At 41.1% G+C, this 15,497-nt stretch overlaps 1 protein-coding gene across 3 annotated transcripts in view; it reads right to left on the bottom strand.

Moving 5' to 3' along the window:
- Positions 1–2,407, bottom strand: part of UBA6 (ubiquitin like modifier activating enzyme 6) — a 97,166-nt gene extending 94,759 nt beyond the window's left edge. For 2 of the 3 annotated variants that reach the window (XM_051819765.2, XM_051819766.2), the window contains exon 1: positions 2,263–2,407. In XM_051819765.2, the coding sequence (XP_051675725.1) occupies positions 2,263–2,333 (71 nt within the window). In that variant the 5' untranslated portion in view covers positions 2,334–2,407. The remainder of the gene's footprint in view (positions 1–2,262) is intronic. The other variant, XM_070048076.1, reaches the window with a different exon arrangement.
- Between the last annotated feature and the right edge of the window lie 13,090 nt (positions 2,408–15,497).

Genomic DNA, 15,497 nt, shown 5'->3' with positions numbered 1-15,497 from the left:
GTTGAGCTGCTGCTCCTCAGAAAGCCATACTTGCCCCCATTCCAGAGTTTTTACACTATTCCCTGTGTCAGGAATGCTTTGCTTTCAAATGCCAGAAGAGCAGACTTCTTATCTTTAAGCCCATATTAAAATACTGCCTCAAGAATACAACACAGATCATTCCAGTTCATGAATGGGTCCTCTTCTCTGTATCACTTGCCTATTATCCTTTGTATATCTTCAAATCATTAATTGCTGTCTACCACCCACCCCTCAACAGAATGCGTGGTCCATCAAAAACTCATTATTGTATCCAATACCTAAAACAGGATCCAGCAGTACCACATATTGTTTTAAATGCTTTAGAGGTACAAATTAGTTAACCCTTACAACAACCTTACAACACAGGCACTACTGGCATCTCTAGTAAACAGGAGGAAAAAAAAAAAAAAAAACAGGCTGAGAGAAGTTAACTTGTAACTGACCCAGGGTCACAGAGTAGGTCAATGGCACAGCCATGAACTGAACCTAAGCAATCTGGTTCCTAACTACCAACCTATACTGCCTACTATCTCTCATAGCAGGTATACAAGAAACACTCAAGAAATACTTGTTAACTGAATTTTAGAAATTAAAAACTTCTCACAAAGTTACACATATGAATGTGATAAGGTATAATCTATTGATACATCATTTATAGCAGTGTGTGAATGTGATAAGGTATATCTACTGATACATCATTTATAGCAGTGTGTCTCAATTTTTTCACAGGATAGCATACAAGAAAAACAAGATTTGTAGGCAATAATGGCCAGAGGCAGGGGGGTTCAGCCTGTGGCACTTGGGCCTGAGCCCCTGTAAGAGTTGAGTATCATCTTGGCAAAAGTGCAACCAATTCCAGATTGTGGGAAGCTGTAGTTGTCTGTTACAGGACTCTAAAAACAGAATGAAATTCAGTTTGGAATCCAATTCTATAAGCCTGGAATTGATAAGTAAGTTTAAAAGTTTATAGACACATGTGATTAAAATGGTCTCATTTATCTTACCAAACACTGACTGTTATCACCAAATATCAATTTCTGGCTAATTAAACTGACAACTATTGCAGAAACTCTTGATTGCTGCTGAAAGTAAGCTCAAAGATAGCTGAATTCTAAGAGATCATCTAATAAAACGACTTCTGCCCTAAATAAACACGCGCGCGCGCACACACACACACACGTTTGGCCACTGAAACAAAACATGAACGGGGTGGTTGGGGGAAACAACAGTTTGGATAAAGCTGTTAAGGACAACCTGCTCTCCTTCACTAAATCACGACTGGCATTTACTCTTCATAAAGTTCTGTCTCACCAAATATTCCAAGAATATTAAAAAAAAAAAAAACCTAGAAGACAATCAAAATTGTCTCAAGTAAGAGCAATGAGGCTTTTTTTGCATTACATAATCTCTCCCAAGTAAATCTGGCAGTGTTGGCAACCGCAGACAATCCCTTCAGTCTGAAACTGGCGGAACAGCTACAGGTTTAGAGGCAGTCTCACATCCACTGAAAACAATTTATCTTTCACTTCTATCTTTGGCATACTGTATTCTGCTAGTTGGACCTGACACACTCCTAACTACCCGCCTTATTAATTATAATAAGACTGGAAGAAGGACTGGTAAAGGGCCTATCACAAACATTTCACCCCTAATTTTAAAGGGGCGGGAAAGACATAAAAGAGAACCTTAGGGCAAAGTAGGAAATAGGAATGGGCACATATTTTTTCCTTTTTTTTTTTTCTTTGTGGGGGGAGGGCTCTGGTCAATAGAGGCCTCAGCATGGCCAGACTGCCACCGATTCATCCTGGTGTTCCCCCGGCAATAGTTTTCGAAGGAGGATCCCCGTGCAGATGGAGCACGGGGGCGCCCACAGGTCTCAATTTCCCGAAGAACGGTTTCTCTGGCACCAGGCGGAGCAGCTCAAACCAAGGGATCGAAGCCACAACTCTCTCTTTCTCTCTCGACCGGAGGTCCCCAGGAAGGGAGGATGCCAGACTCCAACCGGAACTAAGAGTGCCCCGAAAGCGGCGGGAAGTGGACCCGCTCTGGAAGCCGGGAGCAGCGGCCGGAGCATCCCACCGCCACACCCACCCCTCGCGCCCCTCCAGCCTCCCGGGCCGGCTCTGCTGGGCCCCGCGGCCTTTCACGCGCTCCCGGTCCGCCCCAGGGGAAAGACGTGGAGAGCCAGAGCCCGGGTCCTGCCTGTGACTCTGCTTCTTCGTAGCCACAATGTCCTCTCACCTGCCGGACCCCCAGGAAGAACAGGATGCTGCTTCCTCCCGCGGCGCTGCGACCGACTCGGACCCCTCCATCGCTGCCTCAGACGCCGCGCCGCCGCCGGCTACGGGGAGGCAGGGAAGGGGGCGGGGCGGCGGGGGTCAAGGGGCGGACGATGACGTCACCGGAGAGGGCGGGCCTGGGGGAGCGCGGAGCCCGGCAGCGGTTTCCCGTCAACCTCCGGGGCATCCCGGCTTCCGGTTTGGGTGTGGCCGCGGGGCGGGGTGTGCTCCAGGTGTCCCAACAGTCTGTTGGCTTTGCGACCCGGACCTGACAGAAGTGCGTGGAACCAAAACTCTAAAGTTAGGCGTCGAGTTTGGGGCCGCAGCCAAGCGTGCAGGATTCTGCTGGCCTGCGAGATGATGAAATTACTTTGCAGATCTCTAAGAGTCTCATGGCAGGCTGAGGAACCTCCTTTTGTTGTATGAAAACCGAAGGGTAGGGGTAGTTAGCTCCAGATTTCCGTTCTGGGGTCTAAAAGACATTGCAGCTTTAATAACTTTGGCCGTTTATCTCGTATGAGAGGCTGTCACGGATTTAATAGAATCTTGTGAGTTTTCTACCTATAAAGTCCGTTCCCTTCTTGCAGGTGAGGGAAAGGGACTTCCGGTGGTGTGAGTGACGTGGCCAGGGCCCTACAGCCAGTCACTGTTAGATTATAAGAACGATGTCTAAGGACCTCTCTGATTCGGGTTCAACTGATCTTGTGTAACTCGTCTTGAAAAAACAATTAGTTGGAGAAAAATTAAAATTTGTCTTTCTAAATAACTATATTTGAAGAAACATCTGCAGAATTTTAAAAATTGGCGTGTACTTTGACTTTAGGTATTATAATTTTTTTGTAATGTATGATATTCTTGTTTTTTTATTTCACAGGTAGAGTTACAGACAGTGAGAGACAGACAGAAAGGTCTTCCTTACACTGGTTCACACCCCAAATGGCCGCCATGACCAGCGCTGTGCCGATCCAAAGCTAGGAGCCAGGTGCTTCTTCCTGGTCTCCCATGCAGGTGCAGGGCCCAAGCCCTTGGGCCATCCTCCACTGCACTCCTGGGCCACAGCAGAGCGCTGGACTGGAAGAGGAGCCACCGGGAATAGAACCGGCGCCCATATGGAATGCCAGCGCTGCAGCCGGTAGATTAACCAAGTGAGCCACGGCACTGGCCCCAATGTATGATATTCTTAATTAAAAGTTCTTCCCCTCCCTCGTGAGGTGAGGGTCCAAGCAAAACTATTTTTAAAATTTTTTTAAAAACTTTTTAGCTCTCCATTTCAAAGTTGCTTCTTTACAAATACTTGGAAGCTTGGTGTTGCTCACCTGTGGGACAGGTGTCTCAATACAGTTGTGGACATTTTCTCTCTAACAGTTAAATGAACTTGGTTTAGGGTTATTCTTTCAAGATTCTGCTCCATCGTGAGGCTTATCCTGTTTATTCTAAAGTTAACAAATGTAGGTACCTTTGGCTAGACTGCCCCCTCGACACTGTCAATGTCTTTGTTTCTCTCCAATTTCCTTCTCCCATTTCTTTTCTTTTTTTTTTTTTTTTTGACAGGCAGAGTGGACAGTGAGAGAGAGAGACAGAGAGAAAGGTCTTCCTTTGGCTGTTGGTTCACCCTCCAATGGCCGCCGTGGCTGGTGCGCTGCAGCCGGTGCACCGCGCTGATCTGAAGGCAGGAGCCAGGTGCTTCTCCTGATCTCCCATGGGGTGCAGGGCCCAAGTACTTGGGCCATCCTCCACTGCCTTCCCGGGCCACAGCAAGAGCTGGCCTGGAAGAGGGGCAACCGGGACAGAATCTGGCTCCCCGACTGGGACTAGAACCCGGTGTGCTGGCGCCGCAAGGTGGAGGATTAACCTATTGAGCCGCGGTGCCAGCCCCTTCTCCCATTTCTTTCTTTACTAAATAGTTCTTGAATGCCTATTAAATATTAGTGGCCAATGATTGAATAACGATCAAAGATAGGAAGCCATGATTTAATCAATTTCAGAAGCCAAAAATAGAAAAGAAATGGAAATAATTTCAGAAAGTGGTAAATATGGTGAAAAATAAGAGGATAAGGAGATTTTACAAAGACTTGGGACAGAAAAAGGAGATAATTTTGTGTTGGCAAGTATTATGTCTTTGTGAAAGTGACATTTGAGTTAAAACCTAATTATGGGAGAAAATGGGAAGCTAGAGTAAGACAATGTTAGAGGGAAAAGCAAGTGTAACCTTGTTTTATTTTCTTTTTAGCATTTATCACCTCCTGGTTTGTGTTTGGTTGTCAACAACATGATGGCTTGGAAGAACACTGTGGGACTCTGCATTAGAACAGTCAGCTGGTGCCTTGATTTTAACCTTATGAGATCCTGAGCACCTATGCTATGCCTTGAATTCTGACCAGCAGAACTGTGAGCTAATGAATGTATTGTTTTTTTCCCTATCTTTTAAAGTCCCCTAAGCACGAACTGTAGTTTTTCGTTTTTATCAACACAGAAAATAAGAATGCCTCTTAAATTTGAGGTTATATTTTAGGCTTGATGATGTATGGTATGAGTTTCTTCCTCCCTCCCTCCCCCCTTCCTCCCTCCTTCCCTCCCTATCTCTTTCTCTCTCTCTTTCTTTCTCTTTCTTTCCCTCCCTCCCTTCCTCCCTCCCTTCCTTCCTTCTCAATATATGTAAGTCCATCCAGAGCAAAATTGTGTTTCAAAAAGTCAAACTTCCTGACTCATTGCAAGGGAGAGAGTTCACATTCTACAGAACCATGGGATAACTTACTCTGCAAAGGAAAAGAGATTTGTTATTGGAATTTGGGGGAAATGTGGCGAATAGGAGAAATTAAAGTGAAAGAATATTTTGGTAGGTTTAAAACAAAGCAAAGATATTTATAAAGGAGTCTATGTTAGAACTGAACTTATGCTTGGGCTCAGTATTTTGTTTTCTTGGCAACTACAAAGTTAAAATAGATGTGAAATGTCTCCATAAACTGCACTTCTGTTCTTCTGCTCCTTAGCTGGAAATATAGAGTTTGTTTCTCTGTGTCAAAGTGACTTAGATCTTCTAGCCAAGATTGAAATATTTCAGATTTGATAGAATTTCAAACAGTAAGGTTTGGAGGCAATAAATGGTTTGAGAGAAAGGATTTCGCTGAATGAAAAGTCAGCTGTTACTTAAAGTTGGGGGGGGGATGCTTTCTGGTACTTCACAGCATTTTCTTAATTTTTTTTTAAGATTTACTTATTTGAAACAGAGAGAGAGAGAGAGAGAGAGAGTTCTTCTGTACACTAATTCACTCCCCAGATGACCACAACAGATAGCTGGAGCTGGCCAGGAGCTCCAGATCTTCTGCCTGGGTTCAGGGGCCCGAGCACTTGGGCCATCCTCCAGTGTTTTTCCAGTTGCATTAGCAGGGAGCTGGATTGGAAGTGGAGCAATGGAGCAGCCGGGTGCCAATTTGGGATACTGGCATCACAGGCAGCTGCTTTACCCACTATGCCACATATCGGCCCCAGAGCATTTTCTTGAAAGAAAGGTTTTTCTGAAGTACACATCTGACTTTGTCTGGGTCTCTCAGGAAAACTTTTCTAACTTCATAATGCTCTCTTCTCTGTTGCATTAAAAAATACGGTTATATGATTTATTTTCTTCCTCTCTCCACTTTTATTGGGACCATTTCTTTCTTTTAATTCTTTGTCCCTGTGCTGTATGTGTACCCATATGCATAAACACAGTTACATTCTACAGGCAAAGCACCATAATTTTATTAAAAATATTTAATTTGGAATAATTTTAGATTTATAGAAGCTTTGCAAAGATAGTAAAGATAATTTCTGTATATCCTTTACCCAGACTCCCCTAGTGATAACATCTTACATAATCATCCTAAATTTGTTAAAACTAAGAAATTGACATTGCTATAGAACTATTAACTAACTATATATTTTATTTGGATCTCATTTTTTCTTTCACTGTTTCAGGAACACAGTGTTTGTTGTATGTGCAACAGAGAGGTTTGTATATATATTTTATTTAAAATTTTATTTTATTTATTTGAAAGATGGAGTTACAGAGAGAGGTAGAGACAGAGAGAGAGGTCTTCCATTTGCTGGTTCACTCCCCAGATGGCCGCAATGGCCAGAGCTGCGCCAATGTGAAGCCAGGAGCCAGGAGCTTCTTCTGGGTTTCCCACATGGGTGCAGGGGCCCAAGGACTTGGGCCATCTTCTACTGCTTTCCCAGGCCATAGCAGAGAGCTGGATCGGAAGAGGAGCAGCCAGGACTAGAACTGGTGCCCATATGTGATGCTGGCGCCTCAGGCTGGGGCTTTAACCTGCTGTGCCACAGCGTAGGTCCCAGAGTTTTGTATATTTAAGGCAGGGAGTAATCAGTATGGACTGGAACACAGAATGCTACACATCCTCAGTAATTTTATACTTTCTATGCTTGTGCTAGGATGTTTGTCTGCTATACTTAAGGGTGCTTTGTTCCTTTACTGTATGCAGGCTGCTGCTCAGATATTGTCTCTTTAGGGAATCTTTCTCTGGCTTCTTACTACTTTAATTCCCTGGCTTCTTTTATTTATTTTTTCAAGTCACTTGTAACTACTAGTTCACTTCAAAAAAAGAAAATGGAATTAAATAATAAGTTTATTTTGGAGCAAAAAATTTTTAATATCCACACTGAATCATATCAGGTACATGACAATATACCCTTCCTTCTCCATGTTATGATTATTATCACGAATCCTTCACTTTGTGATATTAATATCTCTGTTTTCTGATTTTTTGTATACTGGTAATTTATGACTTTAATGTTGATTTATTTATTTATTTATTTTTTTATTATCATTATTTTTTTTTGACAGGCAGAGTAGACAGTGTATTTATTTATTTTTAATTTCTTGACAGGCAAAGTGGACAGAGAGAGAGAGAGACAGGGAGAAAGGTCTTCCTTTTCCGTTGGTTCACCCTCCAATGGCTGCTGCAGCCAGCGCGCACCGCGCTGATATGAAGCCAGGAGCCAGGTGCTTCTCCTGGTCTCCCATGCAGGTGCAGGGCCCAAGCACTTGGGCCATCCTCCACTGCCTTCCTGGGCCATAGCAGAGAGTCAGACTGGAAGAGGGGCAACGGGGACAGAATCCGGCGCCCTGGCCAAGACTAGAACCCGGGGTGCCAGCGCCACAGGCAGAGGATTAGCCTAGTGGGCCGTGGCACCGGCCATTAAAGTTGATTTAAAAAGTCCTTTTTTTTAAAAAAAAAAAAAAAAAAAAAAGTAAAAGTGTAGGCCGCGCCGAGGCTCACTAGGCTAATCCTCCGCCTGCAGCACCGGCACCCCAGGTTCTAGTCCCAGTTGGGGCGCCGGATTCTGTCCTGGTTGCCCCTCTTCCAGTCCAGCTTTCTGCTATGGCCCGGGAGGGCAGCAGAGGATGGCCTGAGTGTTTGGGCCCTGCACCTGCATGGGAGATTGGGAGGAAGCTCCTGGCTTCGGATTGGCACAGCGCCGGCTGTAGCGGCCATTAGGGGAGTGAACCAAAGGAAGGAAGACCTTTTTTTCTGTCCCTCACTGTCTACTGTCTATAACTCTCTCTTTCTCACTGTCTAACTCTGCCTGGCTAAAAAAAAAAAAAAAAAAAAAAAAAAAAAAAGTAGAAGTGCAAATATAGTCATGCATTGCTTGATGATTAGGATATATTCTGAGAAATTCATTAGGCAATTTCATCATTGTGCAAACATTGTAGAATGTATTTACCCAAAACTAGACAGTGTAGGCCAATCACTGGACATGACCTCTGGAAGCAGTCAAGATGGCAGTGTAAACATGAGATCTCCGTGGCTGCTGCCAGCATATGCTAGCGTACTGTTTTTACAGTAAGCTTTTTACTATATATAGAAGGAGAACACTCTAAAACAATGATCAAAAGTTTAGTCTAGTAAATACACACACCAGTAATATAGTCATTTATTACCAGCATCAAGTATCACGAGGTGCACAGAGTTGTGCTGGTGCGCTTTCATACAACTGGTAGTGCAGTTGGTTTGTTTATACCAGCACCACCACAAACAGGTGAGGAATGCTTTCAGGTGTGACATTACCATGGTTACCACATCACCAGGCAATAGGAATTTTCCAGCTCCATTATTCTGTTTTCAAGAAAAAAATATGTATGGTTATATAATGTCTACATATGAATATAGCAAAAACATTAAACATTATTAAATTTTAAAGCTACAAATAATAAACAATAAAAATTCAATATGGCATTTTCATAATATGTATTTTCTGTGAGCTTTTTGAATACCAAAGTATATAATTTCAAAGTCTATAATTATAACACTTGTGTATCTATTTTGCATTTGAACCCCTCTAGGCTAATGTGGCTAGACTACTCAGTAAGAGGGAGAGAGTGTTCAAGGTAAAGCTAGAGGAGACATGAGCCAGGTTACTTTGGAACTTGTAGGTACAACATTTACTTTAATCCAAGATCAGGAATGACTTCCTTTGCTCCTTAAACTTATCTGTCTCTTTGTCACTAACTCTGTCTCTCTCTTTCTCCTCCCATATCTGATATATCTATATTGTTCTCTTTGTTAAATCCTTTATTTTTAGAAAAAAATAAAAAAACAAATAGATATACATGAATTGTTTTATAGGCATGGTCACATTTGAGAATAGAGATAATCTAATGCATAATTGGTGATTTAAGTTGAAGGCGGTAGATGTGACAAGCTGAAGGGAGTGGACAGCTGATATTTTTCCATTTTTTTTACCCCATCCTCTTGAATCCACACCTCATAATCTTTCTCTAGGATATCCATGTTTCAGAATACTCCTTGCTCCTCCCTCTTCTTATCTTTAGACATAGTGAACAAAGGCATACTTGGCATAACAAACTTGTGGTCCAGGCAAGCCTAGGCCTTAACTATGATTGCAGTATTGCTCAATGAGCACACAACTGCCTTTACTTTGACAGTATCTACTGGAGCTGCAGTGGGAGGCTGTAAGTGATGCCAACTTTGAAGTCATAGGGGAACTGATCTGTAAACTGGTCTTGATGGTGGTGGTACAGCCTTCATATTTTTGGAAACATCTCACTGTGATGTAATCAGTGTGCAATACATTTATCACTACAAGGGTCACAACTCATTATCTGATTGACTAGCACAGAGCAAGCATTAGTTTTCTCTGCTTGAGAAAATGTATGTGGTATGTTTCTCAAGCAGAGATAGTTGAAATATATATGGACAGAAAGAGGCAGATTTAGAGATAGAGAGCAAGTTTGTGTGGAATTCTAACATTTTGATGTTCAAGACACCATAAAATGTGAAGGAAGCACTAATGGAATGTAGAATTTGGTTGATAGTGTGGTTAAGATTATTGTATGCTGGGTTCCCAATATCAAAGTTTCTACATAAACGTAATGGTAGTTCCATTATTTAATACAAATACACAATCAGAATGCTCCAGAGTAGATGGAATGAAAAACTTCAACTAAGGAAATCTAAGAAGTTGGGAAAATGGAGATCTTTGTTCCCATATTCAACAGATCGAGAACTGGTGGTTTTTCACCAACCAGCAGAAATTCAAGAAAGCCTGAAGACCTGTATTTAGGTCACCCAGTATATCTGAATCTTAGCCCACACTCGGTCACTGTAAAGCAAGAGGAAAACCAGGAAGGATTGGTTTCACAGAGCCAAGAAGAGTGTCTCATGTAGGAGTTTACTGGTGCAGGATTCTGTAAAATTCCATTCAGTCATCAACCCCCACACCTTTTAAGAACAATAAAAAATATGCTAGACTAAGGAAAAGGTGTATTTCCACACAGGGTATCATTCAGATGGGGGCTTTATACCATTTTAGGACAGTGACTGTTTTCATGAGTGATCAATGGTTGATGTACAGATATCTGAAAATGGAAGGACACCTCTGGTCACAATTAAGAAAAACGCAACGGGGCTCCTCAGTGAGGATTTAACCTAAAGATTGTGTACTATTTAAATTTGTGGCATATGTAGTCTGTTTTGTTTTGGGAAATTGGTGATTGTTGGCAAGATACTGCTGTTTTCTGACTCAAAAATCATCTATTTCCATCCCTCTCTCTTTCTCACACACACATATAGACAACATGAAGAAAGAAAAAATATCTTTTTCAGTTATCAAATTGCTAAATGTCCAGGGAAATTGAGCCCTTTCCCACAAGGTGAATCTTCATCGTTAGGTGCCGAGGATGATTTTCCTCTTTGCTGGGATTGGTTCAGGAGTGGTCATGTATCCCACTTTTGGCCAGTTTGAGAGGAAGTGATGAAGGTCTGGGAAGAGATCCTTGATGAGACACCACCCTTTCCTTCTGCCTTTGAGACTTCCTATGGTGACAACCGACTTCCACTCATGAAAGCCCAGTGGAAGTGGAGAAGGTTAACCAGTTCTGAGTTAACCAAATTCTGGACATCCTGTAACATGAGATGGAAGACACTGCCTCTAGTTTGCCATTTTTATTTCTTACAGCAGAAGGCATTCTAACCTAAACAGTGATGCATAAAATAAGAGTCACACACACCACCATAACATTTATTGTATTTTTTTTTTCATTACAAAACAATGTATATGCGTTTTGGGAATTTGGAATTACAGAAATTCACAAGAAACAAGATTTTAAAAATGACTCAGCAGGCCGGTGCTGCGGCTCACTAGGCTAATCCTCTGCCTGCGGCGCCGGCATCCCGGGTTGTAGTCCTGGTTGCGGCGCTGGATTCTGTCCCGGTTGCTCCTCTTCCAGTCCAGCTCTCTGCTGTGGCCTGGGAAGGCAGTGGAGGATGGCCCAAGTGCTTGGGCTCTGCACCCGCATGGGAGACCAGGAGGAAGCACCTGGCTCCTGGCCATAGCAGCCATTTGGGGGGGTGAACCAACAGAAGGAAGACCTTTCTCTCTGTCTCTCTCTCTCACTAACTCTGCCTGTCAAAACAAACAAACAAACAAACAAACAAAACCATGCACTCTCTTAAGGGGTGCATGGATAAAAAAAAACCGAAAAAATGACTCAGCAGTATGTTAACATTTTTTTCCATGCATTTATTCTATGTATAAATTATGTTACGTGACTTTTAAAATTAGACAAATTTTCTTAAATTTGACTTTAAAAATATTTAAGTTTATTTCTTCATATACAGTGGTTCATTACCCAAATGCCAGTAAAGGTTGGGCCTGGGCCAATGCAGAAGCCAAGAACACAAATGAGGTCTCCCATGTGGGTGACAAGATCCCAATTACTTGAGCCATTCCTGCTGCCTCCTAGGTCTGCATTAGCAGGAGGCTGGAATCAGGAATTGAATTCAGGCACTTTAGAGTGGGACATGGGTGTTAGCTTAAGTGCTAACTCAAATGCCCACCTCCAGACTTTTCTTTTAACTTAATCATCAAATGATAAGGAGGATTAAAATGAACCTAATTTTTTTATTTCTTATTTTATTCATGTGGACACCATTTATAGTAATTAGAAAAACTCAAGGTATTGATTAAACATTCGAAACTAGGCCACAGGTAAAATACATGAAGTTTTCAAAAATATTTTAATTGCCTAAAAATATTGTTGCTTTGTGAGTACCATGTACATCTGAGATAAAGTCACTCTGAAAAAATTCCTAATTCATTTATGATGATGATTTTTGCTCCCTGGAAGATGTTTGTGGTACTCCCCTAGAGTATTTTTTAGCTACTTTATCTGCTTAATAGGTTGAGATTGAATTAATGTAAACTTGTTCAATTCAAGGTCATTAGTTTATGTCAGTTGTTTACTAAAATTAATTGCAAAAATAAGTCCAATTTTTAAGCACTTTTATAGGCTAAATAAAGGAGGAGACAACCAAGATAGAATCTTAGTTGTCTGGTATTTTAGATTCACTGTGCAGAACATTTCCTTTTTTACAAAGAATTTTCACCTTTAATATAACCGGACATAGAATAAAAGCCTATAATAATATCAAATATGAAATACTGTGTCTGGAGTGGTATATCTTTCATTCAAAAACTACATTTAGGGACAGGCACTTAGCTGAGTAGTTAAGATGATGGTTAAGATGCCTATGTTAAGAATGCCTTGGTTTGATGCCCAAATCTGGCTTTGACCCTCACTTCCTGCCAGTGCTAACTCCCTGGGAGGCAGCAGTGATGGCTCCAGTAATTGAGTTCCCGCCACCCACTTGGGAGACCTGGATTGAGTTCCTGGCTCCCAGCTTTGGCTACACCTCAGCTGCAGCCTTTCTGGAAACTTTGGGGCTGAACCAGCAGATGGGAGTTTTCTCTTTGTCTATTTTTTTTTTCTGTTTCAATAGAAAAATAACACACATTTACTTTTTGGGCAACGAATTTTAGTTTAAATCCGTATCTACATTATCATTTATAGACCACGATACTCACAGAATTACTTATTTCTCTGAAGTTTTTCAATACGTTTTGAAGTTTTAGAATTTCTTATGAGGTCCTGCCAGCCACATAGGAGACTTGGACTGACTTCCTGGCTCCTAACTTCAGCTGGTCTGGCCCAGGCTGTTACAAGCATTTAAGGAGTAAACCAGTGGATGAGAGTTCTCTGTCTCCCTCCCTCTCAAACAATAATTTTTTAAAAAATATTTTTTAGAAAAGAATGATTAACCATATTGAGGCAATCTAGCTTCAATATCAACTTTATTATGCATGTTATAAACTAATGAATAAGCTCTGAAACATTTTCATTATAGTAAACTTCCTTATAAATACACAAAATCTGGTACAGATTAATTTTTTTGTGCCATATACTGCTTTAGTAGTCTGGTGTAGTTTATAAAACCAGTCTTAGGATGATGTTATAAAACAATACAAATAAGACAAAAGTAAAAAAGATACATTGAAATACAGCTTTGTGCATGGACCACAGGTTAGGGACCCCTCCATCAAGACTTTGAATAGCCCTTTGGTTAATTATAAGAAAAATGTATAGGGAATACCTACATAGAGCAGTTTTATGAACACCTAAGAACTATACTGAGACACATTCATTGCACAAATGAATAATAAAGCCCTTTGTGCCATGTACATGTTTGTTATTTTTGCCCACAGATCCAGAAGTAAAAATTATTGTAAATTTAGAAATAAGTTAACAACTAAAGAATCTTAGAAGATTAGTCTTGTTGCAACTGATCTACATTCCTGTGTTGTCTAGAAGAATAACAAATCTTGTTATGAGTATACAGGCCAGCTATGAGCAGGTTAGTACACTACAAATTTTCAGCCATGTACATTTCATCTGTAGAGTTGAGCCATGGATTGGTTAATTAAAGGAATCAGAAGATATGAAAGAAAACATTGAAAGAAAGAGCCCAACAGAGACAGAATTGGAAAATAAGGTAGGAGGTTCCCATGTTTTGGATATGGTTTGTTTGTATCCCCTAAGGATTCATGAATTGAAATTTAATTCTGTTTGTGAGCTGTTAAGAAAGTGTAATCAGACTATGTTTCTAACAGATGGGATCTTTGGGAGGTGATGAACATCAGATAAGGCCATCAGGGTGGAGACCCCGTGATGGAATACTGGTGGCTTTGTAAGAAGAGAGAAAAGAAACCAGAAGGCACACACCTACACCAATCCCTCTCTCTTGCAATATAATTCCCTGCATTGTCTTGATATACTTACAGCAAGAAATCAATTACCAGCTATTTAGAGTCACTAAAACCATGAGCCAAAAGAAAACCAACCAACCAAAAACCCAAAAAGCAAAACACAAAAGCCCAAAAATCCAAAAAGAAAAAAAAAGACCTCTTTTCTTTGTAAACTTACTCAGTTGCAAGTATTTTTATTATAGTAACACAAAATGAAATAATATATATGTGAAAGAAGAAAACAATACTACAGAGCTAAAAGTATGAGAGGGAAAAAATAAGAAAAGGAGGACTTACCATTAATCAGCAATTTATTTTCCAAAATTCCCACTTGCTTAAATATATTTGGAAACTATGTTTTATCTTTTGTGACTCTTACCTATTTTTTTTTTTCGACAGGCAGAGTGGACAGTGAGAGAGAGAGACAGAGAGAAAGGTCTTCCTTTGCCGTTGGTTCACCCTCCAATGGCTGCCGCGGCCCGCGCACTGCAGCCAGCGCACTGCGCTGATCCGATGGCAAGAGCCAGGTACTTATCCTGGTCTCCCATGGGGTGCAGGACCCAAGGACTATGGGCCATCCTCCACTGCATTCCCGGGCCACAGCAGAGAGCTGGCCTGGAAGAGGAGCAACCGGGACAGAATCTGGCACCCCGACCGGGACTAGAACCCGGTGTGCCGGCGCCGCAAGGCAGAGGATTAGCCTAGTGAGCCGCAGCGCCAGCCTGACTCTTACCTATTTTAAAAATGTTAAAGGTTGAATTGCTTTTAAATTCTTTATTTTTTCTCATTAAGAGGATATTTTACTCTCATTATTTTCATAGTGTGGCATTTTTCACAGAAGGGTTAGACACAGGTCTGAATTAAATAAAAAGGGTGTTTTTGTGCTGATGAATTTTGGAAGCCATGGCATTTAATGTGACTATTAGTAGGTGTTAGTTTTACATTTATAGAGTGAGATTTTCTTTTCTTACCCCTCATACCTCCATACTCTATTCTATCTTTGTATCATTTTTTTCTCCAAAGTTACTTTTACATATCAAACATCTTTTTTCTTGTACATCTGATTGACTTTTTTCCTGGTGATTTATGGATTATGGATTTAGTAAGATCAAGAGGTAGACAAAGAATCCCTCATCTTAATAAGATTTATTATACATAAAACATAATCAGTCAGTGTATCTTAGTTATATTTTAAAATGTTATTGTTTTGACATTTAATTCCACAACTCCATGGACTTTACAGCCTAGAAAAATGTTTAAACCTCTGTGCAAATGCTAACTCTCAAATTTTCTGTATAGTGAGTAGCAAGGTACTTCACACCCTGTACCACCCAAGTGGAGTGAAGAAGTTCGTAGTTAGTCAGGTTGGTGGTGTGGATGGTGGGGTGGCTGCTGGGTGCTCCAAATGTCAGAATGCTTTTGAAGCCAAAGGGAAAATTAGATTTATTTTATTTTAAAAATTTTTTTACTTTTAATTTAATTTTATTTTTAACCACAGGAGTAGAAAATGGTTTTTCTGGACAGGGAGCATCCTGTCTCTGTGTTGTATGTCTTATTATGGCAGATGATTGGAATTGCTGCTAAGCCCCTTTG

The sequence above is a fragment of the Oryctolagus cuniculus genome, chromosome 8 (genome assembly GCF_964237555.1).
Source record: "Oryctolagus cuniculus chromosome 8, mOryCun1.1, whole genome shotgun sequence".
Lineage (NCBI taxonomy): Eukaryota > Metazoa > Chordata > Mammalia > Lagomorpha > Leporidae > Oryctolagus > Oryctolagus cuniculus.
This window is presented reverse-complemented; position numbering and strand designations above follow the sequence as displayed.